The 25,058-nt window shown below is 41.6% G+C and overlaps 1 protein-coding gene across 1 annotated transcript in view; it reads left to right on the top strand.

Annotated features, from left to right (window-relative positions):
• The window catches only part of RAB8B (RAB8B, member RAS oncogene family), a 67,292-nt gene that overhangs the window by 22,105 nt on the left and 20,129 nt on the right, over positions 1-25,058 (top strand). Inside the window, exon 2 of the mRNA XM_001929029.8 lies at positions 24,886-24,946. Coding sequence (XP_001929064.4) covers positions 24,886-24,946 — 61 coding nt within the window. The remainder of the gene's footprint in view (positions 1-24,885; positions 24,947-25,058) is intronic.

The following is a 25,058-nucleotide window of genomic DNA, read 5'->3' as shown; positions in this document are numbered from 1 at the left end:
CTCTGCTTCCTAGCTAGGACCTGAAATTGTTAACTGAGCTCTACTAGTTAATTGCTTTCTGACTTCTTTCTTCAAATAAAATCTGAAGGCTAAATACCTCCTAGGGACTATTTCACTTACCCTAAACAGATAGATCTATATGGAGGCAGAGGTTAGGTTAGAGGAAAAATCATAATATGACTTAGGTCAGTGGATTGGTGCTTGGTAAATCTTTGTCCTCCAAATAGTGTCAAATGCCCAGAAAAACCACTGTACTGTCAAAATAATTTTTTGTTCATTTAGTCACTCATACTTAAAACTGTAACGTGTGCCTCTTTTCAATTCAGTAGGCTATGCATTTATGACTACAGACAAAGCAGCTTCCACTTAAAAAATGATGATAAAAGCTGAATTTGCAATATGGACACTTAAAAAACCAAAAAACCCCGAGAAAACCAGTCTTCCTCTGGTTAAGGGGAATTCTTACATAAGTTCTCTTTCCAACTGCTTTTGTTAATGAGTATCGAAACTTAAAATGAGTAAAATGTCTTCTAAATAAATTTCTCCATTTTCCATTTATCCCTGTCTCTTGTATCTGCTCTCAAGAACAAAGCAAAAGTGGCCTCCTTCTCTAGAACCACCAACTTTGTATAATATAGAAATTTCCAGGGCTTCAAAATTCAAATTGGTCATTTCTTTCAAGGCATTACAGTGTGGGAGGTACAGTGTCTGTTTAGTGTAGTCATCCGAGAGCTTAATTTCAGTTTGGAGAAGAATGCTGCAGTGGTGTTGAATTCCTTGGAAGTGGGTGGGCTCAGTTTCTAACACTTTCCAAGGCTTGTGCGTTTGACAGAGGATGTGACCAGGGTGGGGAATCTTCTGCCTCCAATTTCAGCAACAGTTCATTTCTCTTTTTTGATGTAACCATCGAGATTGAGTTTCTGCTTTTGAGAGGTCACGTTTCCATTTTCTTAACTTTTGACTTAAAAACTGCATATAATCATTTTTTTCCCTAAAGAAAAAAAAATGTTTTCTATGGTATACATATATAGTATTTATTTTTCTTGTTTACTAAGATCTTGAAAATTGAAGAGGATCTCTAGAGCTCTCATGTCCTCATACCTTCTACTGCATAGACTCAGGTGTCTGCAGTCTCTGCAGGATTCTGAGCTGCTTCCCCATGCTGAACGGGGCAGACACCTGCTGTTCCTGTTTATGACCAAATATACCATGTTGGTCCCAAACCACCAGCTGGGGCGTAGGTACTCTGGAAGTTGGAGCCTTCTATGGCACAGCCTCAGAAGCAGGCATCAAACAACCCACTTTATCATCCCAGTGTTTCCAAATAAAGCAGTGGAAAGAGCACTGAGTTTGGAGCCTCCTTGATGTTACAGAACAGTCTATCAGCTGGTCATATTTTAATTTTTTATGAGCACTTCTAGTTATCTCAAACATAGTTTCTTTCTCACTGTAAACTCAGAATTGGAAAATGTCCCTAGAGTTAGATAGAGAAAAGTTGTATAAAGCAGTTCATCACATGTTAGAAGAAATTCTGTGCATTTAAAAGGTATCCTCCAGGAGTTCCCTGGTGGCCTAGCAGGTTAAGGATCTGGCATTGTCACTGCCGTGGCTTGGGTCACTGCTATGGTGTGGGTTTGATCTCTGGCTCCAGAACTTCCTTCTGCATGCTGCAGGCATGGCCAAAAGAAAAAAAATGTCCTCCAAATTGCCAAGAAATGCATTTGACCACTGATGATACTCCAAGTATCCCAAATTTTTTTGGTTCTTCCTGCCCTTCCCGTGGAACCATAAGCATGTTCCCAGGACCCTTCCTCTCTCATACCCATACCTCTTCCACTCTCTGATTGAGACTTCTGCCTTCCTCCTTATGGACCTCAGTTTTCTCTTGTGTAAGATGGCAATAACAGCTCCCATGCAAGCTTGTTATGAGAGTAGTGATAAGGTATAGTAAGTACCTAGCACAGTGCCTGGCCCTAAGTGGGCTCTTGAGAAATAAGAGCTATTTTTATTAACGATAGCCTATTCCGTTATAGCTGTCAGCATCATTATCTGTTGAAGGAAGAGGGGTCTCAGGAGAGGATCTTGAGGGATATTATTTAATAATGATTCCATTATGCAAGGTTATCTACTCTGATGCTCATTTTGTTTGGCTACATTTTGTTCTTTGATGCGATCTGTGCTATAGCCATTCTGGATTGATTTAAACTGGAGTCCTTGATTTTGCAGGCAATTATTCCCTCATTTTAAAAGGTATAGTTTATTTCAGTCTTTTGAAATAAGGTAAATTACCAAGCCCTGTTGAACTCTTCTGCCCTTTTGGGATGGGACTTTTTATCTTTTGCTTCTTGGCCTTAGGCCAGTGAATCAAAGCATCTCCGGTGATTAAGGAAGCAAAACCTCTGGCAGTGTCTTGCTCAAAAAATTGGGCATGTTACCTAGACGTATGTCCATTATTGGAATTCTCCTTTGTCTTCTTTAAGTCTTGGCCTCTCTGTTCCTTTCTGTTACTTTACCCATAACACAGAAATACATACATATGTTTTTTTTTGGCCATGCCCGTGACACGTGGAAGTTCCCAGGCCAGGGATCAAACCTGTGCAACAGCAGCAACCGAGTCACTGCCTTGTTAATGCCAGATTCTTAACTTGCTGGGCCACACAGAAATTCCTAGTGGCTTCTTAAATTTAACAAATATTTTTATGCTTAACTACATGCATGGCCCTGGAGCTGTGTCTTTTTTTTTTTTCCTCTTCTCATTAAAAAGTGAAGCTGGAGTGGCCTTATCAGCAATGGATTTTTTTTTTTAAAGAAAGAAATAGCATGTGACCTTTGGTTGACTTCCAGAATGTTCTTTAGGCCAGTGTTTTTCAGTGTGGGTTGCAACCCATTATTGGGTCATGGAGTCCATTTAGTGTGTCCAGACCCACTTTTTTTTTTTTTTTTTTAATGGAGGGGAAGAGAATAGACCAGAACATAAGAATAGAAAAGAAAGTACAGGGTCCATTGCATACAAGAATAACCAGGGGTAAGGGTCAAGTGCCACTTTATGAAACTTTTGTTTCAGTTATATAAGTATGTGTAGGTATGTATGTACTCTGATATAAACGTATTTCTAAACTGCAGGTCAGAACAGCTAGAAAGCCACTAACTGCTGTGACTGCATTTGCCACTGAAGACTTTTAAAAAAGTTTTCGAAGCCAGTTCTATGGAGGCTCTATTTAATTGGATAAATGCTTTTTTTTTTTTTAAACTAATGCCTTTATTTTTATTTATTTATTTATTTTTTGGTCTTTTTGCCATTTGGGCCGCTCCCGTGGCATATGGAGGTTCCCAGGCTAGGGGTCAAATCGGAGCTGTAGCCACCAGCCTACGCCAGAGCCACAGCAACGCGGGATCCAAGCCGCGTCTGCGACCTACACCACAGCTCACGGCAACGCTGGATCGTTAACCCACTGAGCAAGGGCAGGGATCGAACCCGCAACCTCATGGTTCCTAGTCGGATTCATTAACCACTTTGCCACGACGGGAACTCCTCCTTTTTCTTTTTTTTTTTTTGGTGAAAGAAAACTGGGCCTTTTAACTGTCAAGCATTTATTGATGGTGGGCTTCCACTGCTGGTTTGACTTGCTGTGTTTCTCTTAGGCCCTTTTGAATACTAAGTGCATTGTCTCTCTCCTTTTTTGGGTTTTCTGCTTTCTGTCTCTCTGAGTGAACTCTGGAGGCCATTCTAGTTGTTGGCGCAGGGGCAGAAGTTCCCACACAGCAGCAACATCTGCAACATCTGGTTTTGTGGTTGTTGCCAAAGTTTTAAGAAAATTATGGTTTCTGAAGAAAGTAAAACTCCCTAAGCAACATGAAATGTCCAGTTCTCACTGCCGCCCCCTCCCACCAGGTGGTCTATTGGCCCTTGTAATATAGCAGATTGGTATTTATCTAATTGTGTGTAGACTTTTAAGAATCACCTAGACGCCCAAGCCTATCTAAATTAACAGGTGGGAATTCCCGTCGTGGCGCAGTGGTTAACGAATCCAACTAGGAACCATGAGGTTTCAGGTTCAGTCCCTGCGCTTGCTCGGTGGGTTAATGATCCGGTGTTGCCGTGAGCTGTGGTGTAGGTTGCAGACGCGGCTCGGATCCCGCGTTGCTGTGGCTCTGGCGCAGGCCGGAGACTACAGCTCTGATTCGACCCCTAGCCTGGGAACCTCCATATGCCGCGGGAGCGGCCCAAGAAATAGCAAAAAAGACAAAAAAATAAATAAATTAATTAATTAACAGGTGATTTTTAAAGACTGCAATTGAGACAATGGTTACAGAACCTTTCATTCAATTCCATTTCTCTGGAAGAGACTGCCTTGCTCTTTTCTTTCTTCCTTCCTTTCTTTTCTCCTAAAGTTATCCAAATATGTAACTTAATTTGTTAGTCATTAAGCAGCATTCCAGTAGGATTAGTTTGGAGATATGCAAACCTGATTGTATTCAGAAGTGATTAATCAATGTCAAAAGGCATTTATTGAGTGCCCGTGATGTGCTTGGCAAACAGGAGGGAAGGTTACGAAAAGAATAGCTTGTGAAAGACTAAGCTTAACTTTCACTCAACCCTTTAACCATGTATTGAGCACCTGCTCAGTTGGCTGCATAATGTGCCAGCTTTTTTGCCTAAATCTAAACAGGAAGGCAAAACTTATATGAAACAATAAGAATAATTAAATGCCACCACTAATGATACTTAACTTTATTCTGAATTTGGTAGGAATTTAGGGTAGATAGTGAGCAGATTGGCTGAGATATCTAGTGGACAGAGGAGGTGAAGTTACTAAGTCACTGTCAGGATTCCAGTGGGATGGAGGGAGAAAGTTCTAGACAGTGGAGGAATCCTGGAGAATGCTTAGAGAAGGGGGAATATCAGGGTGGAGCATGAAGGAGGCATTTCTGAGGGTGTGTGCTAAGACATTGTGAACCATAGGGTTGGATACGTTGGTGGAGGCCTAGCATTTTAAAGGGGATAATTGTAGAGATTCATAAACTGAAAAGGCACTCCCCATCTTGTGGGTGCTTTTAGTCTACTATGGGAGAAGGGATTATAAATAACTAACCAGGATGTCCTGTGGATGCTGTGATGGAAGCTGGTACCGAGATGGAAGTAGTATAAGCAAAAAACTTGGAGCCACCACGGCTGTGGTCACTTTTGAGCTATATTGTTACTGCTCTGGCTTCGGGTTTGGCCGTATCACTGACTCAATGACACACTTCCTTTTTGGAAGCCTGGCTCCTGGCTTGCCAGCATGTGACACACTCAGTTCACCAGGTCTTCCTGTTCTGAACTGCCCAGTTGATAGTGAAGTGGCAAGACTGTAGCAGCCGGGGCTGCTTTCTTCCTCCAGCTGGGGATCCCGAATGTGCGTCTTCTTCAGGACCAGGCCATGGTTAGGGATCTGTGTAGGTGCTTGTCTTCTGCCCCAGGCTCACAAATTAATGGTGGAGATGTTTGCCTTAAAGCAGTTATTGAAAATAATTATTCATATTATTTCACTTTTCTTTCTTTTTTTTGTCTTTTTGCTATTTCTTTGGGCTGCTTCTGTGGCATATGGAGGTCCCCAGGCTAGGGGTCGAATCGGAGCTGTAGCCGCCGGCCTACGCCAGAGCCACAGGAACACGGGATCTGAGCCGCGTCTGCAACCTACACCACAGCTCACGGCAACGCTGGATCGTTAACCCACTGAGCAAGGGCAGGGACCGAACCCGCAACCTCATGGTTCCTAGTCGGATTCATTCCCATAGCACCATGACGGGAACTCCTTCTCTCACTTTTCTGTCCGCTTATTTACCTACTGGGTGGTGTTTGTGAAGGTCCATATCAGTTAGCTTTTGCTGTTATATAGACCCCAAAGCTCAGTGGCTTTCAACAGCAACACTCATTTCATTCTTGTAGCCAAGGGTTAATCCTTGGTCAGTTTTCTGCCAAGTCTATTTCCTCTTTCTTCCCCTGCCCAGGTTCATGGGTCAACGGGCTTTAGACTGAGTTCCACCAGTCAGAGACACTGGAGGGAAATTGGAGGGGTGTACAGTAGAAAATTGACAGAACACTGTAAACCCACTATAATGGAAAAAAAATAAAAATCATTTAAAAAAAAAGAAAGAAATTGGAGGGGAAGTGAAAGGGGAAACCAGGCTATTTCTTTTCCATTTCCTCGTCAGGTGGCTTCTTCAGCAGAGTCTGTTTCTCTGGGGCTTCAGCTCCCACTGGACAGGCCCACCGTGGTTCCCCCCTCTTGGCAGGTCTGGGCCTTCAGCTCTAGTAACACTGTCTCTTTCTTCAGTATCTCTGGCTCGGGGGTATAGTGTTTTTAAACCCTTTATCACCCCCTCTTGTTGCCCCTTGCCCCTTCTCCTGAACATCTCTTATTTGGGGCCTTGTTCTGGGTGAAAGATTTACTGTGATTCACAACAGACATCCGCTCTTGCATGCTCAGCACCTTCATGGCTTGTATAATCAGTTCCCTGTACTAAGTTCCTCCTGTGTACGAGTTCCCACTGTGGCTCAGTGGTGACGAACCCAACCAGTATCCATGAGAACATGAGTTTGATCCCTGGCCTCCCTCAGTGGGTTAAGGATCTGGTGTGGCGTGAGCTGTGGTGTAGGTTGCAGATGCAACTCGGATCCCACATTGATGTGGCTCTGGCTCCAATTCGACCCCTACCCGGGACACGTTCGTATGTCATGGGTGTGGCCCTAAAAAGAAAAGAAAAATTCCTCCTGCATAAATACTTGAAATGGTTCGTTTTTCCTGATTAGACCCTAACTGATACATTGTTCCAAAAGAGGAGTTTTTCTTTTGCCTTTTATGACATTTTTTCCCTTATGGTACAGGCTCAGAAATAGGTATCAAACAATCCATTTTATTATCCTACAAAGTGTTTCCAAATAAAGTAGTATAATGTAGAAAGAGCCCTGAGTTTGGGGCCTCCCTTGATGTTACACAACAGTCTATCAGCTGGTCATATTTTAATTTTGTATGAGCACTTGTAGTTATTTCCCACATAGTTTCTTTCTCACTATAAACTCAGAATTGGAAGATTCTCTCTCTTACAATTAGATAAAGTTATATAAAACATTCATCGTATTTTGGAAGAAATTTCTGTGCATTTAAAATGTATCCTTCAAATTGCCAAGTAATGCATTTGACCACTGATGATACCCCAGGTATCCAAAACTTTTTTTGGTTCTTCCTAGCTTTCCTGTGGAACCAAGAGCATGTTCCCTGGGGCGGCATGAGTGTCACAGTCCCTGTTTTACAGGCTGACATGAGATGAATTTTATTCATAAGAGCTAAATTTGCCTCTTGCCCCTTCTCCAGTCCCTTATTTGGGGCCTTGTTCTGGGTGAGAGATTTACTGTGATTCAAAACAGACTTGCAGTGATGGAGCCTTTGTCAGTTCAAAAGATGCTGGGATGATCAGATCTACCTCTTATTAATCTAGAATAAGAATTCATTATGGGATGCTATACTAAGCATACTCAGGGGGCTCAAAAAATAATACTTAGTATTGAGGTTCACCCAGAGTGGACCGATTCTTTTATGATCTCAAGATAACCCTGAACTAGGTTCAACTTTCAGTGCTCTGTTGGAAACTAGTTCCTCCCAAATCCCTTGTAATCTGAGTTGGCTCTGAAAGGTGATTCCCCTGTTAGCGCCAGCTGAGTCCCAGAATTCTCCTAGTGCACAGCCCAGTGGAGGGAGGTAGTCAGGCACAGGTAAATATCCTACCTCTGCCACTTACTATCTTGTCCTCTTGGACAGGTTGCTTCTTTGGGCCTCAGACTCTATGTTGGTGAAATGGGGGATATAATGGCCATTTCCTAGGGATATACCTGCTGCCTGGTAGGGACATAGTAAATGGTAGCTCTTGAATATAATTTCATCATGCTTATTAGACAGAAGACTTTGGAGTCAGGGACTCAAGACTACAGCTGAGCTCTAGAGGGTTGCTAATATATTAGTCTTTGCTAATATAACTTAAAACTGACAGTTTTTAGAGTTCCTGCTGCGGCTCAGCAGGTTAAGGATCTGGCATTGCCACAGCTGTGATGTAGATTGCAGATGCCACCCAGGAACTTCCATTTGCCATGGTGTGGCCAAAAAAGGGAAACAAGACAAAACCAAAAAAAGTGACTGAGGTTTTTTAATATGACCATTCTTTATAAATATGATATTTGCTCGTTTTGATTTTTAGCTAGTCATCACAGCTCTTAGAGTTCAGAGAGGATTTCAGACTTGACCAAGACCATTGTTTCTATACTGGAGTGCTGGGAGGGAATGTGAAGGTGATGGTATAGTGAGTTTTTTTTTTTTTAAAGGCTGTTTTAAATCTTAAACCTAATTGGTTTCTAAACAACAGCAAAAAATTGTTGTTACCATTTTTGCCATTTGTGATAGACAAATGCCACTTGTTTACTCTCAGCCTTTAGGGAGATAATTATATGCTTGCTTGTGGAAAAGACAGAATTAAAGCAGGCAGTTTCATGTTCTAGGAGATCATGTTTTCTGTTGGTTCATCATCTGTCATTAGTTCCTGTTCCCAAAAAGCAAACCTTAGAATGTTATCTTTAACAGAAGACACAAGTATGATGTGGGGTTTTTGCATTATGAGATTTTAGTGCTTACAGGCCTGGGAGCTCCCTAGGGCCCGTAACTTTTCATATTTGTATTTCTCAGCGCCTAGCGTCTGTCAGGCTCAATACTTCTTATCAAAGGAAACATTGAAATTTGCCCTGTCGGGGGAGTTCCTGTCGTGGCTCAGCAGTTAAGAACCTGCTTAGTATCAATGAGGACGCAGCTTCAGTCTCAGTGGGTGAAGGACCCGGCACTGCTGTGAGCTGTGGTGTAGGTCGCACAGTCGGCTTGGATCTGGCATTGCTGTGGCTGTGGTGTAGGCTGGCAGCTGTAGCTCTGATTCGACTTCTAGCCTGGGAAATTCCATATGCCACAAGTGCAGCCCTAAAAAGGAAAAAAAAAAAAAAAGAAATTTGCCCTTTCATTAGTCGACCTGATTTTCAGTAAGTGTGACGTCTGACTCAGCTAAACTTTATTGTGTCTGTAGTATGTGGCTGAGCACTCTTTAGCCATGTCTTTTATGCAGCCAAAATGAAGCAGTCTCAGTCCGTTTTTTGTTTTATATTTTGAGTCGTGGATTATACTCACAGATAGGCTGAGGAATTGGTTGCAGAGGTGCAAAAGGGGTCATGCCTACCACTTCTCTGCTCTCAGCATCATGATCTCCAAACTTGGACTTCAGCCTTTGAGGCCTGCAAAAGGCTTATCTGAAGTAGATTAAATATCAGTTTTTCTGAATGCACATTTTTTTTTCTATGCTATCTTCTGTCACTTTCTGAAATTGATTCAAAGAACAGCAGTCCAATGAGTATGACCTCTTCTGTTCCCAGAATGGCCAGTGACATTTTTCTTCACCCTCCTTGTTCTGCTAACAGACCATTTGGGGTTAAAAATACACAGTCATTGTGTATGGTGTTTCCTAACTTCTTTGCATCATTGTCGTATGTATTTCCTGCCTAATGACGGCGCTGTCCAAACCAGGAGCACTAACGTTGTGACCACCAGATGTGGAAATCCTGCCCCAGGCTTGCCTGAGGACATCACTGAAATGACAGTGTGTCTGTAAAATGATCTTGTGCATAAGGAACTCTGTTTTTGTTTTTCACTTAGTAACTGAGGGTTACAGTTAAGGTGTTGCCAGTATACATTTAAATGGATCAAATACTGGGTAGGTGAAGTTAACATTGTAAAATACCACCTTTTCAATTGCAAAGGTAGAATTTTCAACTTGATGGTCAGGTTTGTTTGGTGTCATTTTTTTCCTCAACTGTTGATACACAACAACACTCTGACATGATCTACCCTTTATGCACACAAGAATCTGGAATTAGGAGTTCCCGTCGTGGCGCAGTGGTTAAGGAATCCGACTAGGAACCATGAGGTTGCGGGTTCGGTCCCTGCCCTTGCTCAGTGGGTTAACGATCCAGCGTTGCCGTGAGCTGTGGTGTAGATTGCAGACGCAGCTCGGATCCCGCGTTGCTGTGGCTCTGGTGTAGGCCAGTGGCTACAGCTCCGATTTGACCCCTAGCCTGGGAACCTCCATATGCTGCGGGAGCGGCCCAAAGAAATAGCAAAAAGACAAAAAAAAAAGAAGAAGAATCTGGAATTATCTACCCTCTGTACGCCTAAGTTTATTTTTAAAATAATCTGTGTAGACCTGCTGTTTCTTTTTTCTAAACCACATTGTAATATGGGCCCTAAGTAGAAAGATGACTTAACAATATACAAAGCAGGGGAGTTCCCGTCGTGGCTCAGGGGTTAACAAATCCAACTAGCATCCTTGAGAACATGTGTTCAATCCTTGGCCTCGCTCAGTGGGTTAAGGACCCCTCATTGCAGTGAGCTGTGGTGTAGGTCACAGACACGGCTCAGATCCCAGATCCCATGTTGCTGTGGCTCTGGCGTAGGCCGGTGGCTACAGCTCCGATTTGACCCCCTCCCTGGGAACCTCTATATGCTGTGGGTGTGACCCTAAAAAGACAAAAAAAAAAAAATCATTTAAAATATACCAAACAGGGAACCCAGTGCCCTTAGTGAATGAACCCAACTAGTATCCATGAGGATTCGCGTTTGCTCCCTGGCCTCCATCACTGGGTTACAGATCTGGCGTTGTAGTAAGCTGTGGTACAGGTCACAGATGCTCAGATCGTGCATTGCTGTGGCTGTGGTGTAGGCTGGCAGCTGCAGCTCTGTTTCGACCCCCAGCCTGAGAACCTCCATATGATGCATGTGCAGCCCTAAAAAGCAAATCAAAAAAACAAACAAACAAAGCAAATTATTCACCAGGGCCACTCGTGCCCTTTGTGTATACGGGAATTCATCGTGAGCCTTGGCTAAGCAGTTTTTCAAGTCCAGTGAACTTCTTTTCTTAGAACTTGCACTGTTGCCCTCTCCTGTTTTACAGCTGATTAGATTAATTGAATATGATTAATAAATTATCGTATGGCAAACTCAGAATTATCTTGTTAATTAGGGACTGGGAAAGCATGGAAAAAATGAAATCTGCATACGATGCCTTTCTTCCTGGGTTTGTTCTGCAGATGCCACTGAGACACATCCTGTGAAAGCAGGCTCACATTTCTTCATCTCTTTGTCTTCTCACACATTCTCTTGCAGGTGACAGTAAATAAACTGGAACTGAAGGAATTAGGGGAAGAGGGACACACTCGTCCAGGCTGTTTGGTAGATAATGGTTGCAGTCTTCAGTTAAAGAGGCTTTTGGATGGAATGTATGAATTGGTTATTTGGTACACCTGTTTTCTGCTTTTTCCCCACCATTATATTCAGTGGTAAATTTTTGGAAGAACAATCCCCCAAAGCTTCTTTAACCCAGAATTTGAAGTATAGTTGAACTGAGTACTGTTTCACCTAGAGGGTATGTAGTATTTTCTTCAAAATTGCTTAAGGCAAAGATAGTATAGGAGTATGTGAAACCTTCTAAATTCATAATTTGGAAAATCATCTCACAGTAACATACTTGCCCTAACATACCTGCTTTACTGTTTTTTGTTTGTTTGTTTCTTTTTTCTTTTTCTAAGGCCACACTCACAGCATATGGAGGTTCCCAGGCTAGGGGTCAAATTGGAGCTGTAGCTGCCAGCCTATGCCAGAGCCACAGCAACACCAGATCCAAGCCACGTCTGCGACCTACACCACAGCTCATGGCAACGCCAGATCCTTGACCCACTGAGCGAGGCCAGGGATCGAACCTGCCACCTCATGGTTCCTAGTCAGATTCGTTGCCCCTGAGCCACAACAGGAACTCCTGCTTTACTGTTTTACTGTTGCTTTCTATATGGACATATATTTTCTACATAGTTACAGACATGGTACATTTTATATTTTGTTGCTTTTATCACATATAACATACTTTCCAAGTTTCTACCTAATCTTGATTACTTATAATAGACTCAAAATACTCCTTCATGGTGAAAAAGACGCAAAGCCTTTAGTGGCTACTCTAGCATTGGAATTAGAGGCGGGGCTGCTGTAGGGAGGCAGGGCACAGGCGGGGAGGTGGATGCTATTTTCAAGGAAGCACGTGTGTGTCTGTACCTGCCTAAGGGAAGATGTAGCTCTTGGTCCCTCACTCCTCATGCTCTGCTGTGGGAAATCAGGGTCATTGCTCTCCAGGACCCAAGGTCCGGCCAGAGGCTTGCAAATGATTCTCTTATGTGCCTCTTGGTTAGGGCAACTGCCTGATTATGACCTGTTTTTAAAAATGTATTTGAAATTTTGAAACACTTGCCTGAGAAGGACAAGTCCTAACAGACATTCTCCAGGATTTGGAAAGAACTGTCTATTTTAAAAGAAGTGTGTTAAAGGAAACCTAAGGTAAGTAATTCTCCTATCCAAGCTTGTGGGCCAGGCAGTGGAAACTGTTCAGTTAGTTTCTTGCTCTAATGTCTGATCTTCATTATTGGGGATAGAGGACCTTGGGTGGGAAAGGCCACTTTGAAGTTGGTTTTATAAAAACAAGCTGATAAAACATAATTTGAAATAGATTTTTTTGTCAATTTTAGAAAAATTATGTGATACTGGATGAATCTCCCAGCCATTAAAATATCAGGATGTCTTAAAAACAAAAACAACAACAACAAAAAAAAAAACCGTCTCTTGTTAATATTACCTAGGTTTCCTTCCCTTCCCCCCCAAAAAACCTACAGGGCTTTAGAAATAGGGAGAATAATGATCGAATGTGAATTTGCTATAGCATATTTTGACAACCCACTCTTTTTATTACTTTGAATATAGTTATTACTCATTCTTTGTGAGTTTGAAGTTTAAAATGGCAATTAGCTGAGGGACTTGGGAGAAAAAAAATATGACATGTCTAGCTACTGTAAAGGTTGGAGAAGATCTCCAAGTTACCAACCCAGTTGTAACATTGTATTCTGTTTTAAAAGTCAAGCCTAGGTAATAGTAGGCAGCAGAATCCTTTTTCACCCTACAAAGTTACAAAAATGTCTTAAGTATTTAGAGGTGGGTGGCTGTGTGTGTGTGTGTGTGTGTGAGAGAGAGAGAGAGAGAGAGAGAGAGAGAGAGAGAGATATGTAATGGGCTGGTAGAAGAGTTTATGCATGAAGGTTATAGAGTGTTGTCAACTTTAAACTTTCTTTTTTTCCTTTTTATGGCCTCACCTGTGACAACTTTGAACTTTTATATCATAGGGAAGTGTGTTTACATATCAGGATAGTACAATCAGCAATAAGTTTTTCATTTTTGACTGGGAAAACTATATGCTGTTTGTGCCGTTTTTATTGATTTTTGTCTCTTCCTTTTATTTTGCATATACCCCATCTGTCTTTTTTAACCCTACTCATTAGCAGTAGCTTATTATAATTATCCATCTGTTACCCTTTCTGCAGTGAGCTTAAGTGATGCTTAATTTTACTATACTTTTGTGGCATTGATTTGGTTTTGATCAAGAAAAGGCTTTTTTGCTAACTAGCTTCAGAGCACTGTGAGTTTGCAGTTGTTTATTTTGTAATCTCTGATCATTTTCCTTTTATTTAGAAAAAAGTCAGTGGAAAGGAAGATGGGAGGGGTAGAGTGGGTATTGCAGGACAGAGTGTATGACTTTTGAGATGATATTTTTCATCCTCTAGTACTTTGGAGCAGACCCTTACCCCCTCCTATTAAAAGTTGATTTGTATTAACTGGGTGAGGAAAATCACTCCTGTTTTTGGGTTTTTTTTTTTTTTTTTTTTTTTTGGTCTTTTTGTCTTTTTAGAGCCCCACCTGCAGCATATGGAAGTTCCCAGACTAGGGGTCAAATTGGAGCTACAGCTGCTAGCCTACACCACAGCCACAGCAACGTGGGATCCGAGCCATATCTGCAACCTATACCACAGCTCACGGCAACGCCAGATCCTTAATCCACTGAGCGAGGCCAGGGATCGAACCTGCATCGTCATGGATACTAGTCAGATTCGTTTCTGATGAGCCATGACGGGAACTCCAAAATCACTACATTTCATATTTTTCACCATTATAGGCTGGAATCTGAAACAAGTGACTTGGAAATTGTCCTGGAAAATAATAAAATTACATCATTTGTTTTTAGTTAGAAGCACGTTGTGATGTTGTTACTTAGTTCATTTATTTTTTTCTTTTTAGCTTTCATTTACCTCCAAATGAATGGAAAATATGATAACGTGGTCAATACTTGGAAAAATCTAAAGGATCTCTTTCCCTGCATTTTTGGTGCAACATCATCGGAATGTAGTTGTAATTTTTTCCAGTGATAATTCCAGTGATTTGGCAGTATGGTTTTCCCATAACAATAATATGTAAAATCTGGGATTTCCGTTTTCATCTTCATCTTTTGAATAACCACATTATTCCCTTTACCATTAGATGAAAAAGACCTGACCCTACGTTGTCAAAGTACAAACAAATTCTAGGCTTAGGACTCATACTGGAGGGGTTTTCCTGTTACAGGTACACTGTCTCAGAAACGGTGGAGAGAGCAGAGGAGAGGCAACTGGTTTCATTGGGGAGCAGTTTGGTTCTTGGGATGATCATGAGTGATAACAGGAAAAGGGATGGAAATCTCAGAGGTATTCTGAACTTTTACTTTTCAAGGAAGTCTAGCTCATAAATTAGGCTTTTTTATGAAAAGATATTTTATTGAAGGGAAAACATCTGTTCATTGAAAGCCTCTAAAATCCACATATTGACAACTTCAAGCACATTGCTACTTCCAGATTGAGTAACACTTGAAACACATTTCCTTTTGAAAGTGCAAGATTTGCAAAAGAGCTTTGTGCATTCTTTGGCCATTTTCAAATGGTGAGTTGAACACCGGGTTTTTGCTGTTTGGCTCCTTAATCAGATTTAAAGTTCTCAGTCCTTCCTAGGTATTTCTCCATACTATGTATTAGTTGTTGTAGCTGTGTTATTATACTTTACTTGCTATTCTTGTTTTTTCCTCTCAACATTTTGGCAGTTCTAGCATTAAAAACCTTTTATTTGTAATTCAACACAGTTATATTTTAGCAGTTATTATATGGTATTATAGTGACTTGTTATTTTGCCCTTTTATTGCCCAAAGACATCTTAAGGGTTAATTAGATCTTTCTATTTTAATCTATAAAGCCCTTTGAGATTCTAAAATATAGAGATTCCTTCAAATTATTCTTTTTTTTTTTTTTTTTTTTGTCTTTGTTGTTATTGTTGCTATTTCTTGGGCCGCTCCCGCGGCATATGGAGGTTCCCAGGCTAGGGGTTGAATCAGAGCTGTAGCCAACGGCCTACGCCAGAGCCACAGCAACGCGGGATCCGAGCCGCGTCTGCGACCTACACCACAGCTCACGGCAATGCCGGATCGTTAACCCACTGAGCAAGGGCAGGGATCGAACCCGCAACCTCATGGTTCCTAGTCGGATTCGTTAACCACTGCGCCACGACGGGAACTCCCAAATTATTCTTAACTGCACTATTTTTTTATCTGTCACGCATGTGTTTGTAGCTCAGAGAAAAATTGGAAATACTTCCTAATTTCTAAAATTTCTTATCTTTTGTTAACATGCTTAGATTTTATGAGTTCAGCTGCCTTATGAGGAGTACCAAGAATTGAATTTAAATAAATAATAAATAGGAAATTTCAAAACAGCATAAAGATGTTCAGCTTTTTCAGCAGGAAGTCGTAGTAAGTGTTACTTTTGATTTACATCATAAATGGCATTTCATTTATCTCTTCCTATTTAGAGGAGAAGAACCAAAAAATCTGCAAACTTCTTGTCTGGTTTTTTTGTTTGTTTGTTTGTTTGTTTGTTTTTGGCCATGCCTGCACCATAGGAGGTTCCCAGGCCAGGGACTGATCGTGAGCCGCAGCACTGACCCAAGCTGCTGCAGTGACACCTCCAGATCCTTAACCTGCTGCACCAGTCTTCTTTTTACTGTGTCATGTGTCCTTTCCTTTAAGGGCAGATTATATCCACAGACCACTTGTTAGTCTACCTTAAAAAAGAAAAAAAAAAATTCTTGGAGTTCCCGTTGTGGCGCAGTGGTTAACGAATCCGACTAGAAACCATGAGGTTGCAGGTTCGGTCCCTGGCCTTGCTCAGTGGGTTAAGGATTCGGTGTTGCCGTGAACTGTGGTGTAGGTCACAGACGTGGCTTGGATCCCCTATTGCTGTGGCTGTGGTGTAGGCTGGCAGCTACAGCTCCGATTAGACCCCTAGCCTGGGAACCTCCATGCCACTGGTGGAGGCCTAGAAAATACAAAAAGACCAAAAAAAAAAAAAAATCTCCTTTCCAATGTTGGATTTAACAAAACTAACATATTTGGCTGTCAGTGATCATAAAACCCAAAGAATAGTTCTAAATATATGCAGCAAAGTTGTTACTTGGTGGAAATAATGCTTTTATGAACTTATAGAATGTGTATTTTAAAAAGAACAATGTTGGGGAGTTCCCACTCTGGCACAGTGGATTAAGAACCTGATGTTGTCTCCATGAAGATGCAGATTGAATCTTTGGCCTCTCTCAGTGGGTTAAGGATCCAGCATTGCCACAAGTTGTGGTATAGGTCTTGGATGAGGCTCGGATCTGGTATTGCTGTGGCTGTGGTGTAGGCCAGCAGGTGCAGCTCCAATTCGACCCCTAGCCTGGGAATATCCATATGCTGTAGGTGTGGCTGGGGAAAAAAAAAATGTTGGGAGTTCCCTTGTGGGTCAGTGGGTTAAGGATTCAGCTTTGTCACTGCTGTGGCTCTGGTTACTCCTGTGGCGCAAGTTAGATTCCTGACTCAGGAACTCCCCCCACCCCAAAAACCCCCACAAATAAACAAATAAAAAATAAATAAACAAATAAACCTCTCTTTCAATCTAAGTAACATTCTTTTTTTTTTTTTTAGGGCCAAACCCATGGCATATGGAAGTTCCCAGGCTAGGTGTCAAATTGAAGCTGTAGCTGCTGATTTATGCCACAGCCACAGCAATGCCAGATCTGAGCTTCATCCAAGATCTACAACACAGCTCATAGCAATGCCAGATCCTTAACCCACTGAGTGATGCCAGGGATCAAACCCAAGTCCTCTTGGATACCAGTTGGGTTCATTACCACGGAGTCACAACATGCTTAAATTTTGTTTTTACTTTTATACTTTTTTTTCCAAGTCCTTTATTTTGGAAAAATAATGTTTTAAAGCTTCAATCTATGGCTTATATTTTTTCCTATTTCACTAATCTGTTTTTCCAATTAGGAATTTTTACCTAATTATCCTAAAGTCAACCACTCTAAAATTTTATTATTCTCCATATGTAAAAGTCCACAGAAAAAGCATAAGCAAAATATGATTGTTAAAGTTTCAAAACTGGCAGGATCCATCTACACTATATCCTCATCATTAATAATACAAATCTTGAGTAAGGAAATGAATGTAGCATTTCTTTAAAGTGGATTTCAATATTTGAGAAACTTTTTCTTTTCTATTTATGGAATATCTCTGAAATGTAAATAGACAAACTGCATAACTCATATTCAGAGAGCCTGGAATCATAGATGTTTGTTGTTCCCAAATGTACTGTTGCAACAAAGTACATTTTTTTCTTTTTAACTGTAAAAGCACAGTGTTAAAACTTCTGCTTCTTAAAGTAGGTCAGAGGGGATAGATGACCCTTGTTTTTTCTCGCTTGATGTGTGTCATGGGGTTAAAACCACGCATTGCAGTCTTACATTGCCATTCATCAAAAGGCTAAATGTTCCAGAAATCTGATTTTTTTTCCCCATGGCTCTCTTGCCTTTAGCCACATTAAGACTTTTAGAAGAGTATCAGTGGGAATCTCATGTTTAAAACCTCAGTTGAAGGAGGGTCCCTACTGTTTCTCCACCCCCAAATTTCCTGGGCCAGGCAGCAAACTTCCCCAAGCAACCTGAGATGAAGAGAGAGCAGAGTGTGTTCTAAGCTCCAGCACCCGCAGAGCAAAAATGCATCGGGTCACAGCTTGCTGAAGGTCAAGACAACTGGCTGGCCCCAGAGAGTTAGTCTCTCCTCGTGGTTTTTCCCACACTCCAGCGGTGGTACCCTTTAGCCCATTTACAAACCCTGGCCACCTCCCCATTCTCTTGAAACTGAGAAGGTTATGTTTTATATCTGTTGGCTGAGTAATTTGACTTCCGTGTGAAAGAACTTTGTCCATCTGTTCATTCTCCATGTTAAATCATGTCATATTTGCAGAAGGAAAGGAAGCACAAGACCACTCATTCCAAGCTCCCTTTCTCTCTAAGGTCTGTTAACTGTGGACTTGGGCCAGATTCAGAGTTTCCTCCTCTTTATTTTACTAGCCGAGCCCTCCCTCAGCTGCCTCCAAGTACACCTCTGGTTTCTGAGAACTAACTGCTAAGCAGTGCTTTGGGCAAGTGCTTAGTCCCTTATCCCCTCGGTAGAGCCCCAGTGCCAGCTCTGCCAGCTCTTGTTCCTGTGGGTTACCCTGAACCATACAGAGGCCTCAAAAACCACTCAGAGGTGCATGGCACCCCGCCCCACCCGATTCCCCCAGCCTGAACCTCTTCTGATGGAAAATCAGAGTTCCTTTGTTCCCCTCCTACAGTGCCACTGCCAGCAGTGACCACATGTGCATTCTTTGATGGTCCTTGGCCTAAATGGAAGCTCCTTTTCTTCCAGGCAGGGAAGAAAATGTCCTTGAACCCCCACTGGAAATCTGAGTGGCCAGAACTCCTTGCTACCCCAAGCCCCTCATCTGCCCCCTCACTTTCTGAACCTGATTTGGTCTTGCTATCCCCCCATAGCTGGTCACCAAGGCCCTCTGTATATTGAACAAGTTGGAGAGGGAGTGGTGCTTGCTTTTCCCTAGGCTGAATCTTCTCAGATGCCTGTAAAATTTTTTTTTTTTCTTCTGCCATGTGCCTCTCTCCTTAGGCCATTTTTCCAGGTAACTAATCATTGCTTTTTTAGAAGTATGAACAATTTCAGGCATACAAAAATCTACCTAATATAAAACATTCCCATGTCCATGTATCACCACTCACTTTTAGAAATAATAAATTGAGTCCAAGTCTCCATGAACCCCTCCCTAATCTATCCTTTTCTATTTCTCTCCAGAAAAAAACAGCTATTTTGATTTTGTTCATAATCATTCTCATGCATTTTAACATACTTGTTTTTGTTTGGTTTTGACCACGCCTGCGACATGCAGAAGTTCCCGGGCCAGGGATCAAACTCACACCACAAGTAGTGACAATGCTGGATCCTTAATCTGCTGTGCCACTATGTGGGAACGTAAAATGTGGGAACGCCCACATTTTAAAATACTTTAATTACACATGGGTGGATGTATAAATGATACATACTGTTGTTTTTGGTATTGAAGTTTTACAGAAATGGTTTGACTCTGTGCATTTCTGCAGTTGCTCTTTTCACTTGTCATTGTTGTGAGAGTCACTCAGTGTTGATACACATGGCTTTTGCTCACTGCTCCCTGGTCTTTCCTTATGGAGCATGCTGTCTTCCTCCTGGTGGGCATTTCTCTTGTGGCTCGTGTTTTGCTATGGCCCTTCAAGAGGAGGCCTCCTCAGGGAGACATGGACATTCTGGTACAATCTCTTCAGGAAGGCCTGATCTTTAACTGCCAAAAGTTGGTCCTAACCCCATTCTGAATTGGGCTTTGTGAATCTGGGTAAGTTGCTGTGTCTTGCTGCATCTCCTCCAGTTTTCTTTGGCGCAGAGAGAGGCTGGGGCAAAATGATCACTAAGCTACTTTACAGGCCTAGAATTCTATGATTCTTTTCATACTTGCTTCCCTGCCTCCTTATGATACATAATATGTATCAGTGATGAGCAACTCTTAGTGTGAGAATCAATTTAGAAAAAGTAAAAATCTATTAGAGAATGTGTGTGTTTAAATTCAGAATGAAAAATGGCTTTGGGTCTCATGGGAATGTTTTCTTATGATTTAGATTTTCTATTTTATGATAGAAATATTAATGAGAAAATTGGTGCTTCTTTAAAGCCATCAAGAAATTAGTATCAGGGCATATTCAAGCAACATGGAAGCAACAGTGGGCTTTTATCTTTTGAGAGTAGTAGACTGTTGCCTGTGCTTCTGGCTGGATGGGCTGCATGCAGCCTGCTGGCCCATGGATGGCTCATGAGGTGGGATGACTCAGGGTTGTCATTTTGAACATGAATTATCGTATTATGTGCTGCCAAAAAATGATGCTTTCTAAAATGCTATTGAAATACAAAGGGCTTTTTGACCCTAAATATAATGCCCTTCAGAAGCTGTATTTTTGAAATTGTAGAGTCCTTAAAGGGAAAAAAAAAAGTTGCTCCCTTACTGCCAGGATGGGCTGTGGTTCTTGCTGCTGCTGATGCGCTGCCTCCTCCTCTGCGATCCCTCATCAGTTGGGGCTAGAGTGCAAGTCGGGTCTTTGGAGCCGTGGCCTTGGGGACCCTCCCAGCAGTGAACATCATGCTGTAGCCCAGAGATGTGGCAGTTCCTGTTTCATGTTCTCTTGTTCGTGGCTGAACTCTAGGCAGAAGTACTTTCAGAGAAGTACTGGAGTTATAAAATTAATAACATTCATGCTAGGATAGTAGTGATAACTGTTATAATTTTTCCATTCATGTAACTATGAATAAAAATATTCTTAAATTTGTATTATTCTAACAGATAATTATGATTGATTTAACAGCTTTTCCTCTCTCTCTTCTATTTTTAGCAGCCTTGTAGGTCAGGAGGGTGACCCAGCTCCGGGGATGGGCCTTGATTAATCTAAATTTAGGGCTGGGTTTAGATTAATCCTCTCTTGCTAACTGCCCTGTGGCAGTAATTAGTTCTGAAACTCAGCCTTGTTCCCCAGAACATGACATTCCCATGGTTATAAATCCAGAAATGAGACGTGGAGGAGAGGAGGCTTGGGGAAATATTTCCTCACTTTTAAGAGAGAGGCACAGGAAGCTGATGCCTTTTCTGCTCAGTATTGCTGCTGTAGTCAGGAACTGCTTTCAGGCAGAGGATGAAACGGATACTCCCATGAGGGCAGAGCCAAAGGAGGTACAGAGAAATGAGCCGGAACTATTGGATGGAGCCGTCTCTGAACTCACAACTGGACTTGTCCTCTGAGTCAACAAATTACCTTAAGATAGTTTGATGTGAGGTTTCTGTTATTTGCAGTAGAAAGCATCCTGATTGATATCATTATATTATTATTCTTATGACTGGCTATTCTTTTAACCTTGGAGTAGCCTCGGGAAGTTGTCTTTCCTTTAGAGTGAGTGTTAATGTACTCTGTATCCTACTGCCATTACTATCAAATTAATTATAATATAGAGGTCTTCCTTTTCTTACTGCAATAGGATTTCTCAGCATCCTTACTATGGTCACTAGAGTATGCATGAAACTTAGAACTCTCAAGGTTTTTGTAGCTCTCTCCACACTTAACCTTTACTTGATGACAGAAGGGTATCTACCCTTTCATTTAGTATCTATTCTATACATGTTTCTGGGTGCAACCTAATTGGCAAAGGGAGGATGGAACCCTTGCTTGCTGTGAGAGCAGTTCAGAGCAGTATGTTCACATATTGGTAACACAGGATGGAATTGCTGTGCAAAAGTGAGGCCTGGAGGTTGGGATGGACAGAGCTGAGGGGAGAGCTGAGGAGGGAAGGAGGGGGAGGACCACACGGGTGCAGAGCCCTCCTCTGAGAGGGCTGCCAAGGGAGCTGGCTGTGCACGTGCAGAGGGGAGGAGGGGCCGGGCCCAGTGAGAGACACAGAGGCTGGGAGGGTGGCAGGGTCCGGAGTGGGGTGTGTCTGGGTGGGAAAGGCTGGATTGCCAGACCCAGGAAGTTGGAGCCATGACTTCTTGAATAGGGAGGTGACAGTGCCACAGGGATTGTTGAAAGCTATTCGCACAGTGGCATACAGGGGAATTAAACCCAGAGAGATGTTGGCACGGTGCCCTGGGAAACTATTACCTTAATCCATGGCTAAGGTGACAAGAGCTAACGGGTAATAGCATCTGAATGTGTAATATCTCACACTTGCGGGGAATTTCAGCGTTCCACAGCACAAACACATTATCAAATTTATCTAGTTAGATCCTCTCAACCTTTTTTATGGATGAGAACATGGAGGTTCAGAGGAGGTAAGCAGCCTCCTAAAAAGTTGTTAATGACAGAACCCATTTACAGTCTAGGTCGTTTGACTTCCAGGGCCAGTGCTTCTCAATGATCCATGAATGATATTTCCCATTTTTAGTGAAATTCAGGTTGTGCTAGTTTGACTGTGCTCTACAGCATTTGTCTGTCAGCTGGCTCCTGACAGCACTGTCAACCACAGCAAAATACCAGTTCTCAACTCTTACAAAACATTGAAAACCTCTGAATAGTGACTTGATGGTGAAGTATCACAGATAATGGTAGAACCTCCTCACAAAACAGAAAGGTAATCCTTCTAACAATTACAAAAAACAAAGAAAGAGCTGGGCCAGTAGAGTTTCCTTGATGTTTCAGATAAGCGGAGAGTAACCGAGACTTTAAGGGAGACTTAAATGGCTTTGTTGCGCAAAGGTGGAAAAGTTGCCCATGACTCCTGACCACAGGTAAAAACAACCTCGAAAAAACAGGAGTTATATCTTAGTAAAACAGAATAAGGAAAAGTATTTATTTGCCTGGAGTTTTGACAGACACCATCTTTTATTTGAAATGTGAATGAGCTATTAAAAGATGAACTGTTGGATGCCTTTGCCTTCCAGTTAAGAAAGTTATTTTCCAGATATCCAGTAGGTACTTTGAAAGTCATGAGATTTTCTTCTTCTCTGTTGTGGTAAAATAAAACAAAACAAAACAAAAAAATCCACATAAAATACAGCTTATCATCTTAACCATGTTTTCACGTGAACAGTTCAGTGTCAAGTATATTCACATTGTTGTGAAACCCATCTTGTCTTGCTTATCTGTAACTCCTCTTGCTAATCTGAAACTCTGTATCCATTCAACAACAGCTCTCCTTTTCCCCCCTCCCTTCAGCCCATCATAACCACCATTCTATTTTTTGTTTCTGAGAATTTGGAAAACTGTGATTTTTTTTTTTTTAAACTGTTTATTTCAAGAAGCATTTACTGATTGCCTACCAGGTTCTGGGCATTGTTCTCTGAGGCGGGACCAAAAAGAGAAAGGCTAGAGGAGAATCCCTAGAGGGTTATTGTTACCCTGGATTTGGAGAGCACAATAAAAATCAGTGTGTGTTAGGTCTTAAATGAATGATGAACACAGTAAATGTGATGTTAATAATATTCATGCTACGTTGCTCAGTTTTGCTTCAGCCACTGCGGATCCTGCAGTACGGAGGTACCTTAGAGGAGGAAATGTGAGCTGGATAACTGGGAATATTGGGTATCAGATTGTTAACATTTACACGGCTATTAGGGAGGGGAAAGAGTGAAAACTATTCTGCTAGATTAGCTTGGGTGTGATTGTTGCCTATTTCAAGATTCACAAGCTACTTGAAAAGGTTCCCTGGGTGAAACGCAGAGACGATGGAGCAGTTCCACTTGGTTTGTGCCTTTGCCTTATATAAAGCTGGAGCTAGCAAGCAACCTTTTTGGTTTTTCTCAACATTAATATGTAGAAATATTGTAGTAATATAGCCGTTGAAGGCGTTTCTCCCCTCGAAATAGCTGCAGTTAATGTTTAAGTCACTTTAGAGGATATGTCATTGACATGTTTCCTTGAAATGTCTTGGAAACCACTTGAAGGGGTTTTGTAGAGACTGGGATAGAATAGAAAAGTCTAAAACAAAGCCGAGTAGCCAGATGATGAGAATTTAACAAACTGCAACCAAGTCGTGTTCACTAACTCGTCCCTTTGGAAAGAGTCGCAGCCTGTTCCTGGTGAACGATAGAGCCTGCTGATGTTTGTCAGGGTTCTTGTGGTTCTTTGTAGTTAAATTTGCTGAGTAAGTTTTGAGCTACCATAGTAGGAGAAAAGAGGTGAAAGAGGAGTGGTACTTTGGAGCATTGGAGCCACAAATGGCTCTCACGTACGAGCTGTCAATGTTGGTTTCAGGTTCGAATCACCTGGGGTGCTTTTAAAATTACTGGTGCACAGATCCCACCCTTGGCTAATTAAGTCAGAATCTCAGAAATTGGGGAAGCAAGCAGGCCTAGTCACAATTGTTTTTATTTACTTTTTTAAAGTTCTCCAGGTAATTCTAAAGGACAGCCAGGGATAAAAATTATTTTAGTTATTTTAGCTCTAGCCGGTAAAATGCAGGGGATATTTGTTAAAGTGTATGTAAAATACTTGCTAACTATATAAAATGAATTTACCAGCTTCCCTGCATTTTGTTTGTTTGTTTTTTTCTTCCTTAGCCAGTTGCAGATTCTAAAGAAACAAATGGAAGGAGGTAGAGGAAGACAGAGGTCTTCAAGGCCTTCTTTAGGGAAAGACAGGGCATGAGGGGTGGGTAGGAAGCTTTGTTTATATGTATTTCCGGAAGTAGAAAATATGGCATGTTCTCATTCTGTCTAAATTATGTAACTTTGAGGGATGGGATCCATTTGTGTCAAAATAATGAGGCGTATAATACGTTGCATTTAACATGTGTGGGAATTCTTTGCAGAGTAATTAGCATTCCTTTCTTCAGCCTGTATTCAGAGGAAACATACCGTTCACACCCTCTCTGTGTTCACATTTTCCAGTGCGTTGGAGAGCTTTTTTTCAATAGAAATCTTTGTCCTTTTCCTAATAAGACTTGGATTCTATTTGAAGAAATTTAGCATGTCTTTTTTTTTTCTGGCAGGAATTGATTTTAAAATCAGAACGATAGAACTGGATGGAAAGAAAATTAAGCTTCAGATATGGTGAGTAAAAAAAAAAAAAAAAAACATAATGCACTCCATGTTTCTGCCTTAGTTGATAATTGGAAGTGAGAATTACAGGGTGAATTGTGTTGAGTTAGATATATCCTGTGGT

Source organism: Sus scrofa, chromosome 1 (genome assembly GCF_054392235.1).
Source record: "Sus scrofa isolate SSC_HxYL_T2T_F1_AM1 chromosome 1, Sscrofa_HxYL_maternal_Yorkshire_Landrace_v2.0, whole genome shotgun sequence".
Taxonomy (NCBI): domain Eukaryota; kingdom Metazoa; phylum Chordata; class Mammalia; order Artiodactyla; family Suidae; genus Sus; species Sus scrofa.
This window is presented reverse-complemented; position numbering and strand designations above follow the sequence as displayed.